Consider the following 24,728-nt stretch of genomic DNA (forward strand, 5'->3'; position numbering starts at 1 on the left):
CACACTGGATGCTAACTAAGCCCTGACTGTCCAATTAGCAGGGAAATCATTTGAAAATGGGCTTTTGTCCTTTGGTGCATGAAGGTTTGTGGGAGTAGATGAGGGTTCTTTACATGTCAGCATGTTTACATGTCAGCATGTTTACATGCTGTTTGAGTGCCTTATCACCAATTAGGCCCATGTTGGCTCTCCTTATTTCTGTGATTTTTTTTTTAGCTCAGCGTGCTCACTTGTTCTCCATTGTGGCCCTGCTCTCCTACTTCCTCCCTAGAAAGAAAACTGTGCCTTCAGCTGCTGAAGCCCTACACCTTGAATATCCATTCCAAGGCGCCACATCAAGCCAAGCATCTTGTGGATTTTGTGTTTGTGGGGAAATCTTGATGTTTTGTTAAAAATCATGCAGATACGAGAGTTTTGTACAGCCTGTTGGGCATCATATTTTGTGGGGTACCTTCTGTGCAGTGCTTTATATAGCAAGGTTTTGCAATTTTTGATGCATTAAATTCAGGAACTGCAGAGGATGTGGTATCTTAGAAAATGAAAACATTGCATTTCCTCTTTTTGTCATGCAGAGGATGAAGAACTTGGAGAGCTGGGCTGCACTTTGCTTGTTCTGGGTCATTAGTTTTAATGGATATTCCAGCCCAACAGGGGTTAAGTTTGCAGTGCTCTGATTTATCTGTCACCTTCTGACTGCCTCCGGAGCCAACTTTGCTCCCTATTACAAAATGTGGACTGCTTCTCCACTGCCAAGACAATCCCCCCTTTCCCCAGATCACCCCCATTTCTGTTCATTTATTTCCGATGACTTTTACAACATTTGGTTTCTAGACGTGATTTGTATTTTTGAATCAGGCTTCCTGATCCTCCAAATCGGGACCCATCGAGGTTCTGGAACGCATTTGCTGCTCTCTCACCTGAGGCTCACTTTTGGACACCAGTGTGGTAACAGGCCCATCCAGAGCCCATGCCCCCCCCCCCCCCCCCCCAAATACACCAATTAGCCGACAAACCCCATGTGTTTTGGAAGGGTGGGAGGAAACAGGAGAAAGCCCATGCAGACACGGGGAGAACATACAAATGTCTTGCAGGCAGCATCGGATTCAACTCAGGTCACTATGGTCCAGATGCAGGTCAATGGAACCAGGCTAAATAATAGTTCGGCACAGATCAGATGGGCTGAAGGGCCTGTTTCTGTGCTAAAGTTCCATGTGTAAATTTCCTTTTGTCCATCCTTTGGAACCATCTGGTGACTTAATTGAATTTTCGTGAAGGTTAGAGGAATATAAGAATTGTAAATGCTGAAATCCTCGAACATAGAAGCACAACTGATAGCACAGACCTTTTGGCCCTTGATGTTGTGCCAACCTATATATTTCTACCAGTATCAGAAATTATTGTGATGAACAAGTCACAAAATTTGTGTTTTGTGGCAGCGTCACAATGCAAATGTTCATATAAATCACCTTACAATATAAAGAAAAATAGGGTGCAAAAAGTCAAAACATTCAGAAATTATTCAGGAACCAAAAAGTTAATTAAAAAAAGCCCCTCCCTACCTTGTAACCCTCTGTTTTCCTTCCATCCATGTGCCTGTCTAAGAGCCTTGTAAATGCCCCTGATGTTTCATCCTCCGTCACCATTCCTGGCAAGGCATTCCAGACACCCACGTCTCAGTGTAGAAGAATCTACCTCTGACATCTCCCCTAAACATTCCTCCCTTCACTTTGCCTTGTTCCCACAGTCCCTGGCAAGATTCAAAAAGATGCTCTGTCTGCCTCTCGCACTCAGCATGGGCACTGAGAAATGATCAGCCAATGTTTTGGCTCAGGGCTCTTTCTTGAAAAGAAAGCAGGAAGGGGAGATTTCAAACCTAAAGAGGCAAGGGGCCAAGGGGTGGTGGTGGTGGGATTGGTCAGAAGGTGGGAGAGATGGAGAAATGGGTAGGACCGGGGGTGGGGGGGCACTGAGGGCAAGGGTGGAAAAAATTGTGAGAATGGAAGCATATGTAGAAGAGATTGGAACTGGATAAGGGTGGGGTTAAATATTCACGCCATTGGGTTCAGGGCTAACCAGGAGAAGTAGAATGGATCATTACAGACCCTTTCTCCCGTAAGGTTGTGCTGAGTTCTAAAAACCTGCTCAAAAAAAAACTAAACCTCATAACCCTCTATTTTTCTCACATCCGTGTGTCTGTCTAAGAGTCTTTTGAATGTCCCTGATGTACCTGCCTCCACCATCACCCCACTAATGTGATTTTTAGAAAAAACTTCCTCTGACAGCTCCCCTAAATTTTCCTCCCCCCACTTTGTACTGACGTCCTCTGGTAAAAGCTGCTGGCTGTTCAGTTCACCCAATCTATGGCTCTCAATCTTGTAGACCTCTGTTGTCACCTCTTGTCCTCCTTCTCTCCAAAGAGAAAAGCCCCAGCTCTGCTAATCTTGCCTTCTGAGACGTCTCCCAATCCAGGCAACATCTTGGTAGATCTCCTCTGCACCCTCTCCATAGCTACCACTTCCCTCCTATAATGAGGTGACCAGAACTGAACACGATATTTATGACAATAATGGAACCTTTTACCTTTTTACCAAGGATACGTTCCTCAAATTTACAATTCTGCCTTGCTTGCCATTGCTGAGGTGGATATGGGGGAATTAAAATGGCTGGCAACTGGAGATTCGGGTTGTCTCCACAGACAACGCACAAAGATGGTTGCGAAGCAGCCACCCCGTTGGTTTCTTGTTCTCGGAAAGCTCTGGGCAGCCAAGGCTCCAAGGAGTACTCTTTCCTCCTGAGCCATTGAAGTTTGAATCTCATGCCAGTCATTAACAGCACTTCTCAGGTGCCACCCTATTGTATATTGGGGGAGCATTGCACTGTTAGATATGCTGTCTTCTGTTAGAGTATTTCCTGCTCTCTTGAGGGCCTAAAATATTCCTGATGCTCGTTCCATTCAGAACCAGAAGCTTGTGCTTGGTTCCCTATTAATGTTACTTCTAAATAGAAAAAACAACATCTGCCAAAAGCCCTTGGCTTTACACACAGACGTTTCGGTGTGTAAATCTTTGTTTCTTAAAATATTCTGACTAGCGGTAGAATATCTGGTATGGAGGAGCCAATGCACTGGACAGAGAGTTGTGAAATTGCCCAGCGCCATCATGGGCATTAGCCTTCACTCCACTAAGGACATCTACAAGAGGTAGTTTTTAAGAAAGCCACCTCTATCATCAAGGACCCCCGCCACCCTCTTCTCACTGCTACCATCAGGGAGGAGGTACAGGAGCCTGAAGACAAACACCCAACCGTGCAAGAGCAGCTTCTTCCCCTCTGCCATCTGATTTCTGAATTATAGACAATAGACAATAGGAGCTGGAGTAGGCCCTTCGGCCCGTCGAGCCAGCACCGCCATTTTACAGATCATGGCTGATCACTACCATCAGTACCCCTTTCCAGCCTTATCCCCATAACCCTTAACTCCTTTGCCCACTAGAGTCTTATCTAACTCTCCTTTGAACATAATCAGCGATGGCAATGTACCATGGACACTACCCCACTTTTCTTTTGCACTAATTTATTTACTTTTTAAAAAGGAATTTTGCTGCAAAACAACAAATTTTGCGACATATGTTCATGACGGCGCGGTTAGCGTGCCACTGTTATGCACCGGCGATTGGGGCCAGGGTTCGAATCCCACTGTCTGTAGAGTTTATACATTGACCCTGCGTCTGCATGGGTTTCCTCCATTGGTTGTAAGTCAATTGGGTGGCATGGGTTCATGGGTTGAAACAGCTTGTTACCATGCTGAATGTCTAAAAAATTTTTAAAAAGACAATAAATTGTAATTCAGAAGTACTTGCTCTGAAGACATTCTAGGATATCCTGCGCTGGGGATGGAAGTTTGCTCTTCCGCTTCAAAGCAATCTGAATGAGCTGGAAGTTGTGGTTGCATTCTGTGTAAATAGGAGTGTGTCAGAGTGGGAGTGTGTCATTGTTCAAGCAGTAAGCCACTTCCATTTTTAGCATTTTAATGCATTGTCAAGATCAGGACCCAGCTTTTTTGAATCCCAGGTCTGCATCTGGGCAACAAATGAATCAGAATTTATTGTCATGAACAAGACACAAAATTTGCTGTCTGTGGGTCATTGTCCATTTAGGAATCTGATGGCGGAGGCGAAGAAGCTGTCCTTGTGCCGCTGGGTGCTCGTCTTCGGGCTCCTGTACCTGTCTCCTGACGGTAGCAGAGTGAAGAGGGCATGGTCTGGGTGGTGGGGTCCTGAAACTTTGCTAGTTTCATCCACACTCTTGCGTTGGGTGTGATAGTTGTTGACAGGCACATCAGCTTAATCAGTATATTTTTGTAAATAGCATTAGATTCGTTGAATTGAAGCCAATACACCTCAAGCGTTGAGGTGATAAAATTCCATCCCTTAATTCCATCCACTCTCAATATTTAGTCCCACAAACAAATATTGGGAATTTAGAAACTAGACACCGAAGCAAAGAAGTTACTACTAGCAAGCTGATGTGTTGGTTTGAGGGCGGCACAGTTATTGTAGTGGCACTTTGTTCCAGGAATTAACTGGGACGGGGACCAGAGGAAAAAGAAAACTCTCAGCACCCCGGCATCAAATAATGTCATTTCACACTGGGGATTAACCGTCTCGACTCCTACTCCTATCCCCAGTGTTTGCTGATACCGACGTGCTGATAAAACCAGTGGTAAAGAGAGCAGAAAGTCACCCGTTTCCAGCTGAAGGTAGAATACTCCGATCTTGGATGAGTCGTGTCCCAGTTGAGGATGGCCCAATGGAAACTGCTCAAAGGGCCTCTTATCCTGGGACACTGCATAGCCAATTAACTGGGATGCCAGTGGAAAAGGGGCCAGTGATGCAATCAGTCAGAATGCTCTCCACTGTACACCTGCAGAAACTTCTAAGACTCTTTCGTGACATACCAAATCTCCTCAATCTTCTAACGAAACATAGCAGCTGGCGAGACTTCTTCATGATTGCATTGACATGATGGCCCCAGAAAAGATCTTCAGCGATGTTAACATCCAGAAATTTGAAGTTCTTTACTCTCTCCATTGCTGAGGCCTTGATAAGTACTGGCTTGTGTTCTCCTGAATTCCCCTTCCTGATATCCGAAATCAGTTCCTTAGTTTTGCTCATGTTAAGAACAAGGTTGTTGTTATGCCACCACTCAACTAACTGATCTATCTCCTTCCTGTTCACTTCCTCATTGTGATCTCTGATTCTGCCTACAACCTTGATGTCATTGGCACATTTATAGATGGCATTTGAATTATGCCTAACTACACAGACATTGACGCAGAGAGAGTAGAGGAGTGGACTAAGCCCGCATCCTTGAGGTGCGCCTATGTTGATCATCAGTGAGGAGGAGACGTTTTTACCAAATTGCACTGACTGGTCTTCCGATGATGACGTTGAGGATCCAGTTGCAGAGGAGGGTGCAGAGGCCCAGGTTTTGGCCCACAGGTCCCTGCTGCCCAATTACACCCAATTGACCTACGACCCCTGTACGTTTTGAACGGTGGGAGGAAACCAGAGCACTCGGAGGAAGCCTACACAGACACAGGGAGATCGTACAAACTCTGGATTCGAACCCTGTGACTCCATTGCACTAACCTCCACATTAACCATGCCACCCTGTGAGTGATGGGATCCATTTTGTCTTGCTGGAAAAATGTTATTTTTAAATAAGAATTTTTCTTGATCTTTTAATAGTTTTGTTTGGCCTCTGAGATTCTATGCAAGAACTAAACCCTTTCACATCAAATTATATTCCATGGGGACTTGTGTCTTGCAAGGCGCGATATGAATTGGGATTGGGTTTTCAGTGCAGTTACAGTAAACGTGTTCACATCCACTGGCTCTCCCCCATCTATTTTACCTGTCACCATCTCAAAGAATTCCAATAGATTTGTCAAGCACGATTTACCTTTTGTAAATCCATGTTGACCCCGTCCGATCCCTTCTCTGCTAGTCATATGCTCCGCTATTACATCCTGCTTGACCTGATGAATTTCTTCAGCGTCATGTTTTTACGAGCCATTTTCGTGCTCAGATCTCTGGAATGGGTTTAAAAGTATGGATGAAGGGACCAGAGAGGTGGTTAATGGTGCTAAATACAGAGAATGAATGTAAAAACATCAATGATGGAAATGTATGGATATAACAAAAGGATGTGGAAAAATGTTGAATGGTTTTCTTTTGTAAATAAACTTTATGAATAAAGTTTATTTTGGGGGGGGGAAAAGAAGTGAATCATTAACTTATAGTGAGGGAAATGAATAGATGTGAAAAGACTGAACTGCTCCCTTTTGTAAATATATTGTGAATAAAATAAATGTGGATCAATCTGACTTGGGCAAGTCACTGACGCACTAATGAGTTCTCTGTTGCTTCTAGTTGCTGCAGGTTTCCTTTCCGTGTTTGCTTGCACAAAATGGCACGGATTTGGACATAGCAGAGTAGGCAGGTGGTTGGTAAGCAGGCCTCCACGGAGAGGATTAGCCATGGGCATTTTCCCAGCATGTGGAGACTGAAATGCAGTCGCCTGGCATCAGCAACTTGTGGGGATGGACGAAATGAACGTTTCAGCATTTCTGTTTGTTCCATTCCTGGTGATGAGCTCTTTGTTCTGAGTAAGGTATTATATGTTGAAGATGTATCTCCCGTTTGCAGTGTACTTTTTGTGGAGGTAAAACGCAAAACACTGCAGACACTGAGATTGTAGTGAAAAGAGAAACGGTGGAGGAACTTGCCAGGTCTCACAGCGTCCATAGGAGGCAAAGATGTAAGTAAAATCCTTGGTATTCAGCGTCTTTAGGGATTGGTAGATGCTGCATAAGTGAATTTTCTGGTTGCTTGAGTTAGCTGATGCTTGGATAGGCAAACCAACAGGTAGAGAGCGCCAATTTTAAACGTTCATTTTTTCCCCTTTTCTTCCATGATTTTTTTCGCTAGTTGCTTGAAATCCAGATAGTGGTGATTTTACTCTTTAATCAACATTTTGGCCTGAGCCATTCTTCAAGTTCTTTATTGGTCATGTCTATCTTTAACCTCGTATGGATGCTGCGAGACCAGCTGTGTTCCTCCAGCATTTCTGTGCTGCTTGTGGGATTGCATCTCAGACTATGTACTCGCTGAACACTGACTTTGCATTTTCCTGTGACATAGACGCTGAACAGTGCTTGTGAAGAGGGACCAGGTTGCCGAGGATCCTGTCGGGGTTAGGCAGGAGCCTTCCCTGCATCTTTAATTGAATCTGTGGTTTTCCTTGGAGTATATTGGTCCCAATATGAATGAAGTGTCAGTTGTGAAGGAGGGTTGGCTTCATAAACGAGGTAAGTTTACATTGCTGAGAAGATCAGCCAAGGCATGTTGCAATACCAAGTCCTGCACCATTCTGATTTTAATTTTTTTATAATAACTTGGGCAATCCTAGTTCTACATCTACACATACAGGGCCAGTAAACCAAACTATCAGTAGGCCTCTGGGATATGGTGTGAAACTAGAGCAGCTGGAAGAAGCCAATGCAGTCTCAGGGGTGGGGGCTCTTGCAAACCCCACACAATGCCAGATGTTGCTGTTGAACCCATGTCCCTTTTTGCCTTTGTCCTGATGAAGCTGCTTGACGGCTCCGTGCCACACCAGCCCCTCAGTCATGTATACCTCCTACGAATACTGCGAGGCCTGCTGAGTTCCTCCAGCATTTCTGTTTTTAATTCGATCACAGTGTCTACAGACTTTAGTATTTCACTCCTCCATCAACACTGTCTGACCTCTTCATCACTTAGACTGGAGCTGTTAAGGCAACCTCCAACAATGTTGTCAAGGCAAAAGGGGATACAGGAATGCTGCTCTTGCATTCCTGGAGAGGAATTTTTAAAAACATCTATCCTGCGCCAAGGAGTGGTTTCCTTTTTTTTTTGATCAGCTGATTGGAAAAAGTGAATCATTGAATTAGGTGAAGAATTCTGATGCGAGTGGTGAATGTCTGTGAGCAACGTGGCAGGGAAGGTCCAGTCTACTCCAGGATAGTCAGCATGGCTTTGTCAAGGGAAACTCATGCCTCACAAGTCAAATTGAATTTTTGAGGAGGTTACAGAAATGAGGATAGGGCAGTAGATGTGGTCCACATGGATTTTATCAAGGCATTTGACAAGCCCCCATCCATAAAATCATGAAATACAGGATGAGTGGAACCTTGGCTGTGTGGATAAAAAGTATTCTGCCTGGAGGTCGGTGACTAGTCGGCCACAAGGGACCCCAGCTCTTTGTGATTTTTATAAATGACCTGGATGAAGAGGTGAAAGAATAGGTCAGTGTTTGCAGATGACACGAAAGTTGGAGGAGTTGTGGCTCGAGCTGAAGGTCGTCAAAGGTTACGTGAGGATATAGACAGGATGCAGAGTTGGGCAGAAAAGTGGCAAATGGAGTTCAATCCGGATAAGTGTGAGGTGATGCATTTTGGAAGGACAAACCAGATGGCTGAGTCCAGGGTTAATGGTCAGTTACTTAAGAGTGTGGATGAACAGAGGGACCTTGGGTTCAAATCCATACATCTCTCAAGGTCGCCATGCAGGTTGATTGGATAGTTTAGAAGGCCTGTTGGATGCTGGGCTTCATTATTCTGGGGATTGTGATCAGGAGTAGAGAGATCATGTTGCAGCTCTACGTCTCTGGTAAGACCACACTTAGAGTTCTGGTCACCTCATTCCAGGAAAGATGTGGAAGTAATGGAGAGGGTGCAGAGGAGATTGGCCAGGATGTTGCCTGGATTGGAAAATAAGTCTTACGAGGCAAGGTTAGCAGAGCTGGGACTTTTCTCTTTGGAGCACAGAGGGATGAGAGGAGACTTGACAGAAGATTCTGAGAGGGATAGATAGGGCAGGAATAGCAAACACCCAAGGACATGTGTACAAAGTGTTGTGGGTTCCTGGAATCCCTTGCCAGGGATGGTGGTGGAGGCTGAAACATTAGGGGAATTAAGAGACTCTTAGATAGGCACAAGGATGAAAGAAAACTAGAGGGTTACGGGGTAGGTTGGGTTTAATACTTTTTTTTTAAGGAATATATGGGTCGGCACAACATAGAGGGCCAAATGGCTGAGAGACCATGTGGTATTAGAACATCCATTATCTGCCACTTCACTTGCAACACCACTCGCCTATTTTACTGTTCTTGAGTATTCTGTGAATCATAGCTGGTAGCCATGCTTTTAACTTCCTCAATTATTCTGCCTGTACACCTCACCCTCTCGTGCACAAGGCAATTTTTTTTTAAAATATAAATTTTCAATTTAAATTTAGACATACCGCATGGTAACAGGCCATTTCGGTTCACAAGCCCATATCACCCAATTGACCTACACCCCCCCAGTACATTTTGAGCTGTGGGAGGAAACCCACGCAGACACTGGGAGAACATACAAACTCCTTGCAGACAGTGCGGGATTCAAACCCTGGCCCCAATTGCTGGTGTTGTAACAGTGTTCACCATGCTGCCCTTGTAGTGCATGTGTTTAGCCAGCATGTCCTCGTATGTTGAGCAAGATAAAATCATGTTACAGTCACCGTTTAAAGAGTTGTGCTCTGTAACTGCCATTGACTTACTGAGTGCTCACTTGTTAGGACATCCACTGAGCTCGTTATTTTAAAAAAAATGTCATTACTGCCACAAAGCTCACAATTTGTGCTGCCATATGTAGGTCTCTGTCCATTGCAATACTTCCACAGGGAAGTTGACCGGAGAACTACAATCAGGACTGCCAGGCTGGGAAATGGCTTCTCCCCACGTGCTGTGAGATTGATGAACAGTGTCATGTGGGTGGGGGTGTGTGCAGTCTGGAGAATTGCTGTTTCATCTGGTATATAAGGACATAGGAGCAGGAGTCGGCCATCCGGCTGCCAAGCCTGCTCCACCATTCAATGAGGTCATGGCTGATCTGATGATGGGCTCATTTCCATCCACCTGCCTTTCACCCCCCCCCCCCCCATCCCCCCATATCCCTTAATTCCCCATATATGTAAAAATCTATCCATCCTTGTCTTAAATATATTCATTGAGGTCAACTCCACTGCTTCTATGCGCAGCGAGTTCCACAGATTCACTGCCTTCTTCTCATCTCTGTCCTAAATCTACTCCCCTGGATCTAGTCTTTCCCACCAATGGGAACTCTGCCTTTGATAATTGTGTATGTCTCTATAAGATCCCCTCTCATTTTTCTAAATTCCAGTGAGCACAATTCCATCTCTCCTCATAGGCCAACCCCCTTATCTCTGGAATCAACTGGTGAACCCCCTCTGCACCACCTCCAAAGCCAGTACATCTTTCCTCAAGTAAAGAGACCAGAATTGTACACACCATTACCACGTCCAGTTGTAGCAGAACCTCCCTGCTCCTAAATTGTATCCTTCTAGCAATTTTAATTAAAAAAAAGTCTCTAAATTTAGACATAAAATGCGGAAACAGGCTATTTTGGCCCATGAGTCTGTGCCGCTCAATTATCCTACAACCCCTGGTACATTTCGAACAGTGGGAGGAAACTGGAGCACCCAGAGGAAACCCACACAGACAGGGGGAGAATGTACAAATTCTTTACAGTGTGGAATTCGAACCCAGGTCTGTCCCGATCGTTGGTGTTGTAAAGGCGTTGAGCTAACCGCTACACCAACCATACTGCCCAACAAAGGCCAACATTCTATTTGCCGCCTTGTGATTCACGCTCAATTACAAGTCTTTCTAGATAACAGAATGCTGCAATTGCTTACCATTTAAAATAATAATCTAATCTTCTATTTTTCCTTCCAATGTGTGGATAACCTTACATTTACCAACATCGTACTCCATCTGCCAGACCCTTGCCCACTCACTGAACCTATCTATATCCCTCTGCAGACTCTCCGCGTCCTCTGCTCAATTTGGCTTTTCCACTCCATTTAGTGACATCAGCAAACTTAGATGCACGGCACTCTGTCCCCTCTTCCAGATCGTTAAGGTATATCGTGAACAGTTGTGGGCCCAGCACCATTCCCTACGACATCCTGCTCGTCACCGATTGCCAACCAGAAAAGCATCCCATATCCCAATTCTCTGCTTTCTATTGGTTAACCAATTAACCGATCCTCTATCTATGTTAATACATCACCCCCAATTCTGTATGTTTTAAATAGAGTAAATTTTATATTAAGTAAAAGAAATTATATTTACTTTGAACTGGGGATTGGTTAAGTCTTTGAGAATACTTCTCTGATTGTCATTCACAGATGTATTTTACACCGTTGCTGTATCTTGCATGCAGTTTGGCTGCAACACATACGAATTTCAGTACATGACAAACTCATTAACATTGAAAGCCCTGTTGTATGGGCAAGAGTAGGTGCTTGTCTCTATCCTGTGCTTGTGAATTTGGCAAAGGCAGCATGAAATACGGTGCAGTTACTCTTGGAATCAAGTTTGCATGGAACGTAAATTCCAAAGAATGAATACTCTTCTGACCCTTGCTGTGCTCTGCAGGTGAATATATTAAAACATGGAGGCCCCGATACTTCCTTTTGAAATCAGATGGCTCTTTCATCGGTTACAAGGAGAAGCCAGAGAGCCCAGATCATGGTTTACCACCTTTAAACAACTTCTCTGTAGCAGGTGAGTCCTTAGTAGTTTCACACTGTTAGTTTGCAACTGCTTTTAACTTCCTTTCTTAATCGCACACCACCCCTGACTCGAGTCAAAGTTCTAAAACTCGGTGTCTAACAGTAACACGGGATTGCCTTCTCTGCATTAAATAAGGTAAATCCCAACTATGGTAAAACCCCAGGTAACCAGCACCTATGGGGTCCAGATATGTGAATTTTACAGATGCTTGAGATTGTTGCGTGATTGGTGAACTAACCACTAGGGGGTGCCAATTTTAAACTCATACTGTTTATCTTTTCCCACAATTTTTTTGCCGGTTGCTTTAGTTCTGGATAATGAGTTTTACTGTATTATTTTAGGATAATTCGGGATAAATGTTGGCCATGCCAATTCAAAAGAGAATTATTTAAAAACGAAGGATTTCTGTGGCCCTTGTGAATTTGTTCTTTATTTTAATGCTGCAAGATAGGGTTTTCTTTGCAAGAATTATCCGTTTAAATTGGGGCTTTCATATTTCTGGACTACATTGTCCACAGCGCAGTACACTGTGAGCATCCCTGGTCACCAGGGCTGCCCTTTTGTGCACTGGGTTTGCTGATACCAGCTACTCCCCAACCCAACCTTGGGCCACTCTGGGCTCTCCGTGCATTGGCTTCTGGCCATTTCTCAGCTGGACAGAGCAAACCGATGATGTCCAGTATGCTAAATCCAGAAACGATATCTGGAGAAATGGCAAGCCAAAGTGGGAATCTGAGGGAGACAAATTGCATCAAAAATTGGCCCACGGGTAAAGGCAGAAGGCAATGTTGGATGGATGCTTTGGTGATTTCAATATGTGTGACTCCACACAATCTTGTAATGCCATTGGACCTGAATGTTGGGGAAGATCATCAATGATGCAAACTTGACTGCATTGACAGAGAGGTGGAAATCGAAGGTCTGGTTAGTCAGGTGCGACCATGCCACCTGGAATTTTACCAAAAGAAATGTGGGAGTATTTTATTTGGGAGCTGCAGTGAAAAAGGAAGGATATTGAAAATCCAGATGCCATAAATCCGGACTTATCAAACTCTTGGCTTTTGCATTCATGCTTCTTCTTTTCTTTGGCTTGGCTTCGCGGACGAAGATTTATGGAAGGGCAATGTCCACGTCAGCTGCAGGCTCGTTTGTGGCTGACAAGTCCGATGCGGGACAGGCAGACACGGTTGCAGCGGTTGCAAGGGAAAATTGGTGGGTTGGGGTTGGGTGTTGGGTTTTTCCTCCTTTGTCTTTTGTCAGTGAGGTGGGCTCTGCGGTCTTCTTCAAAGGAGGTTGCTGCCCGCCGAACTGTGAGGTGCCAAGATGCACGGTTTGAGGCGAGATCAGCCCACTGGCGGTGGTCAATGGGGCAAGCACCAAGAGATTTCTTTAGGCAGTCCTTGTACCTCTTTCTTTGGTGCATTGCGTGTGTTAATTGCATAAGCGCCACAGATGTACTGCCCGAGAACCCCGGAAATCTGAAACAACCCGTTCCACGAGCAGTCCGGATTTTAGGACTTTCGTGTGAAGGATCATATAAAACTTGGTTATATTAAAGCAGCAGGATCGATTGATAAAGTTGTTTAAATAGCCATGGGAGAGGCTTTCGTGATTAGTAGGGGCGTAGACTACAGGAGTTGGAAGGTAATGTTGGAATGGTACACGACACTCATCCACAGCTGAGTGAAGACTTTATTCACTTCAACCAAATCTGCTGTCAGCCCTCTCTCCCCCACCCCCCCCCACCTTGTTGTATTGAGGTGACCCCAAGCCCTGTCCCGTCGGTGCCCTCAGATGTCCTCCACACTTCACTGCAAACCTTGCAGTTCTTGACCACTTTTCTTCAGTAACAACGTGAAAGACTGAGGACAGATTCAAACTAATTGGTGCAAGGATTAATTTGTTTAAAAAATCTAGACACACAAGCCCTTCCAGCCCATAGGCCCGTGCTGCCCACTTTACGGACAACCCCTGGCACATTATGAAGGGTGAGAGGAAACTCTTGCAGAATGTACAAACTCCTTACAGACTGTGCCGGATTTGAATCCAGTGGCTGTAATAGCGTTGTGCTAACCGCTATTCTAAGCCTGCCAAGCAGATGTATAGTTTTCTCTTAAAAATCCACATGCCCAGGCTAGAGATTCTGTAACTGGGTGGATAAGCTCTTTCTACCGGAGCAGGTGTGGTTCGAATGGCCTAATCAACTTTCGGTGAATTCTGTCTGAATTGATTCAAGAAACATTTGCAGGGTTACAAGGGTATTGCTCTTTAGCGCTCGACCACATGCCTGTCAGTTCACAAGGGCGGCTCGCTATCCAGTTCAGGGCACCCCTTGCTAGCGTTTGAAGTGAAGGTTCATCTGTATTGTTAATGTAATCCTGTATCCCAACTACCATCATTTGCTCTTCTGATACCTGAACCACTGTGTCAACGCACCCATCTTCACTGGTGTCGCCTTGACCTCTGGGTGCTCGGTGTTTGAGGAATGCATCAACACAAAGGAAGTGCAGCCAGTTTGTGGCTGCTTGATATCCAGCTAACTGACAAAACATTGGAATCTTTTCCCCCACAAGATCCAACCCCCCCCGGAGGAAACCCCCACAGACACGGGGAGAACGTGCAAACTCCTTACAGAATTTAAAGCCAGGTTGCTGGCACAGTAATAGAGTTGAGATAACCATGCCAACATCTTGCACGGTTGTAACGCGATGTCGCTCTACTCAATGCCGAATGCTTCCTTGGCCCTGTCTACTTGTGCTGCCACCTTCCTGGCATGATGTCCTTGCACTCTTAACTCTTTTTGTTCCTCCTTTTTCTCCAGGACCCTACCATTGTGCAAGGAGTTGCCTTGGTTCACCTACCAAACTGCACCTTGCACATCAGAGTTAAATTCCATCTACCATTCCTTGGCCCACTTTCCGAGTTCATCTAGATCTTGCTGTTTTCCTGCACGGCCTTTACTGTCCACAAAGCTACCAATTTGTATAGAACTATGGGCATGAAGCAGGGAAGGTTTAGATAATTAGGTTTGTATAGGTCGGCCCAACCTAAGAACCTGTACTGTGCTGTAGGTATGAAGGGCCCAGGCCTGAAACATTGGTTAAGCTTTGCTTCCAATGGATACATATGATCTACTGAGTTACTCCAGGGTGTTTCTGTATGGGGCTGAAGAGCTTGTTCTATAAATTTGATAGAATGAATGTTTATTATCACCATGAGTCAGTAACTCCACTGCTTCTCTGCTTGGACCAGAATGCCAGCTGATGAAGACTGAGAGGCCACGGGCCAATACATTCATCATTCGGTGCTTGCAATGGACGACGGTGATCGAGAGAACTTTTCACGTTGATACACCAGATGAACGGTGAGGATGGGCTGATATACTTTAACATTAATGTCCTTTAACATTATCATTCTTGATAACAATACAACTCCTTTCCTCTCGTTTTCCCCCACACCTGAATGTTTGCTACCAAAACTCAAGGTGGGGGGGGGGGGGGGTGGCACGGGGCTACTTCGTTCTTATGTACAAGAATTTATTGTCATGTACAGATGCACCAAAATTCTTTCTTGCCACAGCCACCCAAGTTCATATCTGAATTCTGTTCTTGGAACATAGAGTATTCCAGCACAGTACAGGCCCTTCGGCCCATGATGCTCTGCCAACGTCTATAAACCTACTCAACGATCTAAATCTTTCCAACCTCTCACCCGTAACCCTCTATTTTTCTTGCCTCCATGTGCCTGTCTCAGAGTCTTTTTTTTTTTTTTTTTTAATTTTTTATTTTTCACACCATAAATCACAATAGCCATGATATACACTTTTTCTTTTCCACACATTTACAGTGACTTTTTCTCCCTCCCCCCTCCCTCCTCCCAAGCCACCCCCCCATCCCTCCCCCCTCTCATCCATTTTAGTTATACAATCTAGGTTGCATTAATTCAGTTAGACAATGTTGTCATTCAACAAAAATACACCAGAAATTCTACTGAGTCCATTTTTTTCTTCTCTTCTCCTTCCATCAACTTAGGTAATGTTTGTTCCCGGTAGGTTTTCGCTATTGTATTTAATGTAAGGCTCCCATACTTGTTCGAATATTTCAATATTATTTCTTAAACTATATGTTATTTTTTCTAATGGAATACATTTATTCATTTCTATATACCATTGTTGTATTTTCAAATTATCTTCCAATTTCCAGGTTGACATAATACATTTTTTTGCTACAGCTAGGGCTATCTTAACAAATCTTTTTTGTGCATCCTCCAAGTCAATTCCAAATTCTTTATTTTTTATGTTACTTAGGAGAAAGATCTCTGGATTCTTTGGTATATTGTTTTCTGTTATTTTATTTAATATCCTGTCTCAGAGTCTTTTATGTGTCCCTATTGTACCAGCCTCCACCACCACCCCTGGCACTGCATTCCAGACGCCTACCACCCTCTGTGTAAAAATTCTTGCTGCTGACAGCAGTTTTAAACTTTCCTCCCCTCACCTTAAGCTGCCTGTGAGAGATTGGACAATGATTCTTGTCTACAGTTAACCTCTTGTCCATTTAGTTCCTCAAGCCTGTTTCCTATTATATAGACCAATATCTTTACTTAACACAGATTATAAGATAATAGCTAAACTATTAGCAAACAGATTAGCCGACTATGTACCAAAAATAGTAAATCTAGACCAAACTGGATTTATTAAAAAAAGATGAACAACAGACAATATTTGTAAATTTATTAACTTAATTCATGCAGTAGAGGGAAATAAAGCTCCAACAGTAGCGGTTGCTTTAGACGCAGAGAAGGCCTTTGACAGAGTAGAATGGAATTATTTATTCAAAGTACTACAAAAATTCAGCTTACCAGAGAAATATGTTAATTGGATTAAAGCATTATATAAGGGGCCATTGGCGAAAGTGACAGTAAATGGATATATATCAAAACAATTTAACTGAAGCAGATCAACAAGGCAGGGATGCCCATTATCGCCCTTATTGTTCACGTTAGCCATAGAACCACTGGCAGAACTGATAAGAACAGAAAATAAAATAAAAGGGATAAAAATAAAAGACAAGGAATATAAAATCAGTTTATTTGCAGATGACGTTATAGTGTACTTAACAGAACCAGAAATATCAATAAAAGAATTACATAAGAAATTGAAGGAATATGGAGAAGTGTCAGGTTACAAGATTAACGCAAATAAAAGTGAAGCAATGCCAATGAATAATGCGGATTTCTCAAAATTTAAGAAAGAATCACCATTCAGATGGCAAACGCAAGCAATGCGATACCTAGGTATACAAATAAATAAATCCCTCGGCCATCTATATAAACTCAATTATAATCCACTAATGAAAAAATTACAAGACGACTTAGAGCATTGGAAAGACTTACCACTAACACTAATAGGAAGGATAAACTGTATTAAAATGAACATTTTCCCAAGGATACAATACCTATTTCACTTGACAGAGAAATTTTTCAAGGAGTTACAGAAAATAATAAGGAAATTTTTATGGAAAGGGGGGAAGCTGAGGATAGCACTAGATAAATTAACAGAATGGTATAAACAAGGAGGCTTACAACTGCCAAACTTTAAAAATTATTATAGAGCCGCACAATTAAGATACCTATCAGATTTTTATCAAACAAGGGAAAAGCCAGATTGGACTAGATTAGAACTAGATAAAATAGGGGAGAAGATACCTGAACATATATTATATAAATGGGATGAAAAATTGGTACAACGTAGGAATTCACCAGTATTACATCATCTGCTCAATATTTGGAAGAAGATTCATGTAGAAAGGAATAAAACAAATTACCAACTACCAAAACTAATACTGATGCAAAATCAGCTAATCCCTTTTACAATAGATAACCTTTCCTTTAGTGAATGGGAGAAAAAAGGGATCAAAAGAATAGAAAATTGCTTTTCGGGAAATAAATTATTATCCTTTGAACAAATGAAGGATAAATATAGTATAACTCACGATACAGTGTTGGCATACTACCAACTGAAATACTACTTGAAGGACAAATTGGGAAGCAGTCTGAGGTTACCAGAGGGAAGTAACTTTGAATATGTGATTACAGACACAGTGATAATCAAAAAATTTATAACAAACATGTATATTAAACTACAAGAAAAGGAGAATGAGGAAACAAATGGTAAAACTAAACAAAAATGGGAACAAGATCTAAACATAAAGATAAAGAATGAAACATGGGAGAAGCTATGCTCAGGAACTATGAGAAATACAATAAATACGAGGTTACGTATGATACAATATAACTGGATACACAGGCTATATATTACACCTCAAAAGTTAAATAAATGGGACCCAACAGTATCTGACAGATGTTTTCGCTGTAAAAAGGAAATGGGAACAACAATTCATGCAATTTGGACCTGTGAGAAAGTGAAAAAATTTTGGGAAGATCTAAACCAGATATTAAATAAAATCACAAAAAGCAATATACCAAAAAACCCAGAGATTTTCCTCCCAAGTAATATAACAAATAAAGAATTTGGACTCGATTTGAATGGAGCACAAAAAAGATTTGTTAGGATAGCCCTAGCTGTAGCAAAAAAATGTATTATGTCAGCCTGGAAATTAGAAGATAACTTGAGAATACAACAATGGTATATAGAAATGAATAAATGTATTCCATTAGAAAAAATAACCTATAATTTAAGAAATAACATTACAATATTTGAACAAATATGGGAGCCATACATGAAACACAATAGAGAAAATCTACCGTGGACATCTACCACCTAAAATGACAGAAGGAGAAGAGAATGAAAAGAACTGACTCAGTGGAATTTCTTGTTTATTTTTATTGAGTGACAACATTGTTTGACGAGTTTAATGTATCTTATATTCTGAACTTTAAATAAATGGGAGGGAAGGGAGGGAGGGGAGGAAGAAAGGGGGGGGAGAAAACGACACTGTATATTCAAGAAGGAAAATGTATGTATTTTGATCAATATGGTTTATAGTATGAAAAATAAAAAATTTTTTTAAAAAGCCTGTGTCGTATTGAATGGGGAGTCACGGCAGTTCTGTGTCATCTACCTTGTTGTCTTCACTTACGAGAAATAAGAAATCTTTTCAATTCACCCCAAACAGCCTGTTGTGGGAATGCTCAATTTCTGTCATCTTGCATTTCTAAAGACTTGTCCACATTTTAGTAGTGCAAATAAGAAGGAACCAAAAGATGAAAAGTACAAAGGGAAAAAAAGAGATTTTCATTTGATTTGTGATCATTTTTTCGTGTTTAAATCGATCTGTAGATCAGCAGTCCATTTAACTGGTAGCAGGGCGCTGCCTTTTGAAGGGTAGTGTTTATCCTTGGCCACTTTCCAGACTCAGTTGATGGTTCGACCTGCCAGCTGCATTCACTGACTGTTCTCTCTCTCTCTCTTTCTCTCTTCTCCCCCCCCTCCCCTTTTCTCAACCCCCAGCGAGGAGTGGACAAAAGCCATTCAGACTGTCGCCAACAGTTTAAAACGCCAAGAACCAGGAGATGATGCGATGGACGTCAAATGTGGCTCACCCAGTGACAGTTCAGGGGTGGAAGACATGGAGGTGTCGATGTTGAAGTCGAGGAATAAAGTGGTCAGTGTGTGGATACTACTGTCTCAAGCACATTTATAATGGGATGAAGCTGGTCCTTGCGCCTTCTCTCAGTTGTAGAGCATATCGCATATCAGGGAGCGCTAACCCCAATACGGTTCAGGCCAACATGTGCACAGCTTTAAGGTTTTGTCTTTTCAATATAAGGTCCGTTTATCTTGCGTAAAACTGATGGTAACGGGAGAGAGTAAGAACACAATGCTGGAGAAAAAGATACTGAGTTTTTTTAAACATATAAAGAATAAAAGAGAGACATGTGTTGACATAGGACCGATAGAAAACGATGCAGGGGAAATTCTAATGGGTTACAAAGATATGGCAGAAGAATTAAATCAATATTTTACGTCCGTATTCATGGTGGAAAACCTTGGTAATATCCCTGATAGACAGAGGCTATCAGGGAGTAGAGTTGGATACATTTAAGATTACTAGAGAAATTGTGCTAGGTAAATTGAATGTATTAAAGACAGATAAATCTCCCAGACTGGACGAAGTACACCTGCGGGTTTTGAAAGAGATGGCTTTGGAGATTGTAGATCCACTGGTGACAATCTTCCAGAAATCAATAGTCTCTGGCGTGGTTCCAGGAAATTGGAAGGTTGCGGATGTGATTCCGTTGTATAAGGAAGGTGGGAACGGACAAAAGGAAACTATAGACCTATAAGTCTGACGTCAGTGGTTGGGAAGATATTAGAGTCAATCCTCAAGGATGAAGTTATGAAATGCATGTGACAGGATAGGTCCTAGTCAGCATGGTTTTTTAAAGGGTAGATCATGTTTAACTAACTTATTAGAGTTATTTTGAAGATATCTCAGATAGGATAGTCAAAGGGGAAGCTGTGGATGTTATTTCAAAAGGCTTTCAATAAGGTGCCGCATGTTAGGCTGATAAATAAAATGAAGACCCATGGAATTACAGGGATGCTATTAGATTGGATAGAAAATTGGCTGATAGGCAGAAAACAAAAGGTTGAAATTGAGAGATCCCGTTCAGGATGGCTGCCTGTAACAAGCGGTGTTCTGCAGGGGTCGGTCTTGGGGCCACTGCTGTTTACAATTTATATTAACAATTTGGATTGTGGACTAAATAGTTTTATGGCCAAATTTGCAGATAACACCAAGATAGGTGGTGGAGCAGGAACTGTTGAAGAAACCGTAAAATTGCAGAGAGATTTAGATAGATTGGGCAAATATATGGCAGATGAAGTACAATGTTGAGAAGTGTTTGGTTCTACATTTTCACAGTGGAAATAAACAGGCAGAGAACTACCTGGCTGGGGAGAAAATTCAATCCTCAGAGGTGCATAGAGGCCTGGGCATCCACGTGCAGAGCAATTTAAAAGTTAATGCTCAGGTGGGATTGGCAGTGAAGAAGGTGAATTTCGAGAGGTGTAGTGTTTAACTTGTCAGCCACAAACGAGCCTGCAGCTGACGTGGACATTACCCCTCCATAAATCTTTGTCCACGAAGCCAAGCCAAAGAAAAGAAGAAAGAAAAAGTGTTTAAGAGTAGAGAGGTGTTAATGAGACTCTATGGGGCATTGGTGAGACCCCAATTGGAGTACTGTGTACAGTTTTGGGCCCCCTATCTCAGAAAAGATGTGATGTTGTTGGAAAGGGTGCAGAGGAGATTTACCAGGATGATTCCTGGAATGCAGGGGCTGGAGTATGGGGAGAGTTTGGCAGCTCTAGGATTGTACTTGTTGGAGTGTAGGAGAATGAGCGGGGATCTCATAAACACATTTCAAATTTTGACAGAGTGAATGTGGATAAGATGTTCCCCTTGATGGGCAAGTCAAGGACAAGGGGTCATAGTCTTAAAATTAGAAGTTATCCAATTAAAACAGAGAGGAGGAGGTCTAGTCAGAGGATTGTGGATCTGTGGAACTCACTGCCGCACAAAGCAGAGTCGGCCAGATCACTGGGAGTATTTAAACAGGAAATAGATAGTAAGGGACATGGGGAAAAGGCTGGCAATTGGAACGAGGGGTGAGTTTAGTTTAGCTTCGTGCATAGCCATGGAACAGACCCGATGGGCCTAGTGGCCTGCTTCTGGTCCTTTATCTTGTTATCTTGAAAGGACAGTACAGGGCCCTGAATGGTGGTGAGGAGAGGAGGTGTGGATGCAAGTACAGCATTTCCTGCAGCTACAAGGGAAGTGTGAGGGGCAATTGATGGGTAACAGGAGAGAGTCTCTAAAGATGGGTTCCTCTCTGTCCTGGGTTGAGTTGAACAATGCAAGTCATGAGAGTCTGCCTCTTTCCTTTTCATCCACTGTGACACAGGGGTTGCGCTCAACTTTGTGACCTTTTGAACGTATTCTGGTTTCACTCAGGGCAGTAAAAGGGCGATGTGCTTGCATTTACTAGGCTGTCTCAATGTAACAGGAGCATTTGACCCTTCGTTCAGTCCCCTTTGTGTTCAGTTCAGCCCTGTGTACTATGGGCTTGTGACACCACTGTCTGCTGTGCTCTTCTGCTTCCAGACCATGAATCATTTTGACTATTTAAAGTTGCTGGGGAAAGGCACGTTTGGCAAGGTTATTCTGGTCAAGGAAAAAGCCACAGGGCGCTATTATGCCATGAAGATTCTGCGGAAAGAAGTAATTATTGCTAAAGTAAGTATTCATTTCCTTTGAGATGCATTTCGTGACAAACTTTGGACTGGGAGGATTAGGTGACTGCTTCTTCATATCCGTCTATCACACTGAACCTACTTGAACCTACTGCATTCTTCACTGCTCTTTTCCTCAACCTTTCCACCAGCCATTACCATATCGAGCCTTGGGTCAGCCTTGTTTCCCTGTGGCCTATTGGAATAGATATAGACTCCTTAATACCCAGTTAGCTGGTTCTTAACAGTCCAGCTGCTTTCCTCTCATTGAGTTGGCAAGAGGAAGCTCAAGGTGAAGTCTGTTTAGTCTGTCAGACGGTGTGGTGCCTGAAGGCTACATTCCCTGTCAACCATTCATTTTGCTTAACCCTAATCCTGTGGCATTTTCTCCCATTTTAATTTAACCATTAATCAGGGGCAAATTAATGGCAAATTGGCCGACGGGCCCACACAATTTGAGGATGTGGGAGGACAGCCCCCCCCCCACCCCCCCTCAGACACACACAATCACAGAGAACGTACAAATTCCATACAGTACCAGCAGTCAGGGTTGATCCCAGGTTGTGAGAGTAGCAAGCTGTTTTTGCTCTACCCCTGCTGCCCCAGATTTGCCCTCGGCTCACCTGAAAGAGCTAACATCCAGTCCTCTTGCCTGCTCTACCTCCCCACGGCTATTCCCATCAAACTATTCCGGCTCACCTCCTTTTGAAAACAATAGAATCCTGTCTTCCTGAGAATAGCAGCATTTTTTCAAGTTTGAGTTTATTGTCTGTACGTGTACAACCAGATGAAACAGCATTTCTCTGGATCACACAATTCACAGCACATAATAATCATGTGCATACAATTTAAAATAGATATAAATATTTTGGAATAATTTGCTCATTTACAGGATATCGTTCATCAATCTCACAGCCTGCAGGAAAAAGCCGTTTCCCAGCCTGGCCATCCTGATTTTGATGCTTTTTTACCAGCCATTCTCAACCTCTTTTTGGATCTGTTCAAAGTTTAAAGGCCCCTTTCCCTGTGAAGAAATCAAGTTTTGATTTCTTCAGTGCTTCTCTCCTCCCGACTACATTTAAAAAAAACATAAAAATATTTGTTATGCGAAGTGAAAAGAAATCCAGGCTTTTATTTAAATGTGCTGTGGCCCCCCCAGGGGGCCCCTGTTGGGAACGGCTGCTGTACACAAACATGCTGGAGAAAGTCTGCGGATGCTGGAGTCAAGTGCAACACACAAACGTGCTGGAGAAACTTAGCAGGTCACCCAGCTTCTGTAAGGGTAACCAACGTTTTGGGCCTGGGCCCTCGATAAAGAACAAAAGCAGGCGGATGCCTGAATAAAAAGATGGAGAGAGGATGAGAGGAGGGAGGAGGGGGAGAAGCCTTTTATTTGTGCTGCAGCTCCCAGTGAGGTGGTAGGGCCCTTGTTAAGAATGGCTTTTCTATACAGCCTCCTTGATGGTAGTCGGTCAAAGATACTGTGTGCTTGATTTCCACCTGTTCTGTTGAATCTGTGACCTTGGTGTCTATCCCCATTGAACTCTGTGCCCCAGGATGCATCAGTGCCTGTAGAACCCATGCCCAGGGAGGTGGATGCTTAATGGAGAAGATGAAAATTGTTAATATTTTCTGTCAATTGTAGGATGAAGTTGCCCACACAGTTACAGAGAGCAGAGTGTTACAGAACACAAGACATCCATTTTTAACAGTAAGTACAGTAGTGTACACTGGATTCTTTTGGATACAATACTGTGCTTTGTAGCTTCTGTTTACATGAAAATATGTTTGCTGCCTGACAGGTAGTATTTACAGTTAAAGCATCTTTTGTGTGATGGGATATTTAAATGTTCCTTGTTCTGTCAAATTCAGCTGAGCATGTGTATTCAGTCCATGCTGGTTATAAAAAAGGACTCGGCTCTTCCGGCAAAGTCATAAGAAGGTAAAAAAAAATAAACAGGAGCAGGAGTCGGCCATTCGGCCCGTCGAGCCTGCTCCCCCATTCACTGGCTGATCTGATGATCGGCTCATCTCCACCCACCTGCCTTTTCCCCATATCCCTTAATTCCCCTACTATGTAAAAATCTATCCAACCTTGTCTTAAAGTTGCTTCAATAGGCAGAGAATTCCACAGATTCCCCACCCTCTGGGAAAAGCAGTTCCTCATCTCCGTCCTAAAACTACTACCCCCTGAATCTTGAGGCTATGTCCCCTAGTTCTGGTCTCCCCATCAATGGAAATATCTTGCCTACCTCAATCTTATCCATGCCTTACATAATGTTCATGTTTCTATAACATGCCCTCTCATTTTTCTGAACTCCAACAAGTACAGTCCCAGATGACTCCATCTCCCCTCGTAGGCCAACCCCCTCATCACAGGCCTGGTGAAATGAGTGGGTTCCTTTAAAATGTGCTCTTCGGGTATCTCTCCCCCACTCAACCCCAATTTGAGCTCAGTCAGATGATGGCTGATCTGAGGAAGAGCTTATTGTTAATGCTGGTCTGCTCATTTCCAAATCAGAAAGCTGCAGGCTTGAGACTATCGCAGAAAGGAGCGTAAAATTTGGGGGGTGGGTGGGGGGGGGGGAAGGACTCCTACTGCTGTACTGAAAGATGTACGGGCAGTACGGGCTTGCTGCCTGTCCCTCTTCTAAGGTCACCTGCCTACCTGTGCATCCCTGGAGAAGGAGCACCCAGGGCTCAATGGCTCTTCGGAGGGTTTCCGGGAACGGTGGGCTCCACAAGGGTTTGAAGGTGTAATTGACAGAGATAATCAGTATTAATTTGAAAT

The 24,728-nt window shown here is 43.2% G+C and overlaps 1 protein-coding gene across 8 annotated transcripts in view; it reads left to right on the forward strand.

Annotated features, from left to right (window-relative positions):
* The window catches only part of LOC138748614 (RAC-beta serine/threonine-protein kinase), a 103,822-nt gene that overhangs the window by 54,110 nt on the left and 24,984 nt on the right, over window positions 1-24,728 (forward strand). For all 8 annotated transcript variants that reach the window (XM_069909116.1, XM_069909120.1, XM_069909115.1 and 5 more), the window contains 6 exons: window positions 7,203-7,369; window positions 11,545-11,673; window positions 14,935-15,046; window positions 19,154-19,307; window positions 21,810-21,941; window positions 23,583-23,648. In XM_069909116.1, coding sequence (XP_069765217.1) covers window positions 7,324-7,369; window positions 11,545-11,673; window positions 14,935-15,046; window positions 19,154-19,307; window positions 21,810-21,941; window positions 23,583-23,648 — 639 coding nt within the window. In that variant the 5' untranslated portion in view covers window positions 7,203-7,323. The remainder of the gene's footprint in view (window positions 1-7,202; window positions 7,370-11,544; window positions 11,674-14,934; window positions 15,047-19,153; window positions 19,308-21,809; window positions 21,942-23,582; window positions 23,649-24,728) is intronic.

This window comes from Narcine bancroftii, chromosome 13, assembly GCF_036971445.1.
Source record: "Narcine bancroftii isolate sNarBan1 chromosome 13, sNarBan1.hap1, whole genome shotgun sequence".
NCBI lineage: Eukaryota > Metazoa > Chordata > Chondrichthyes > Torpediniformes > Narcinidae > Narcine > Narcine bancroftii.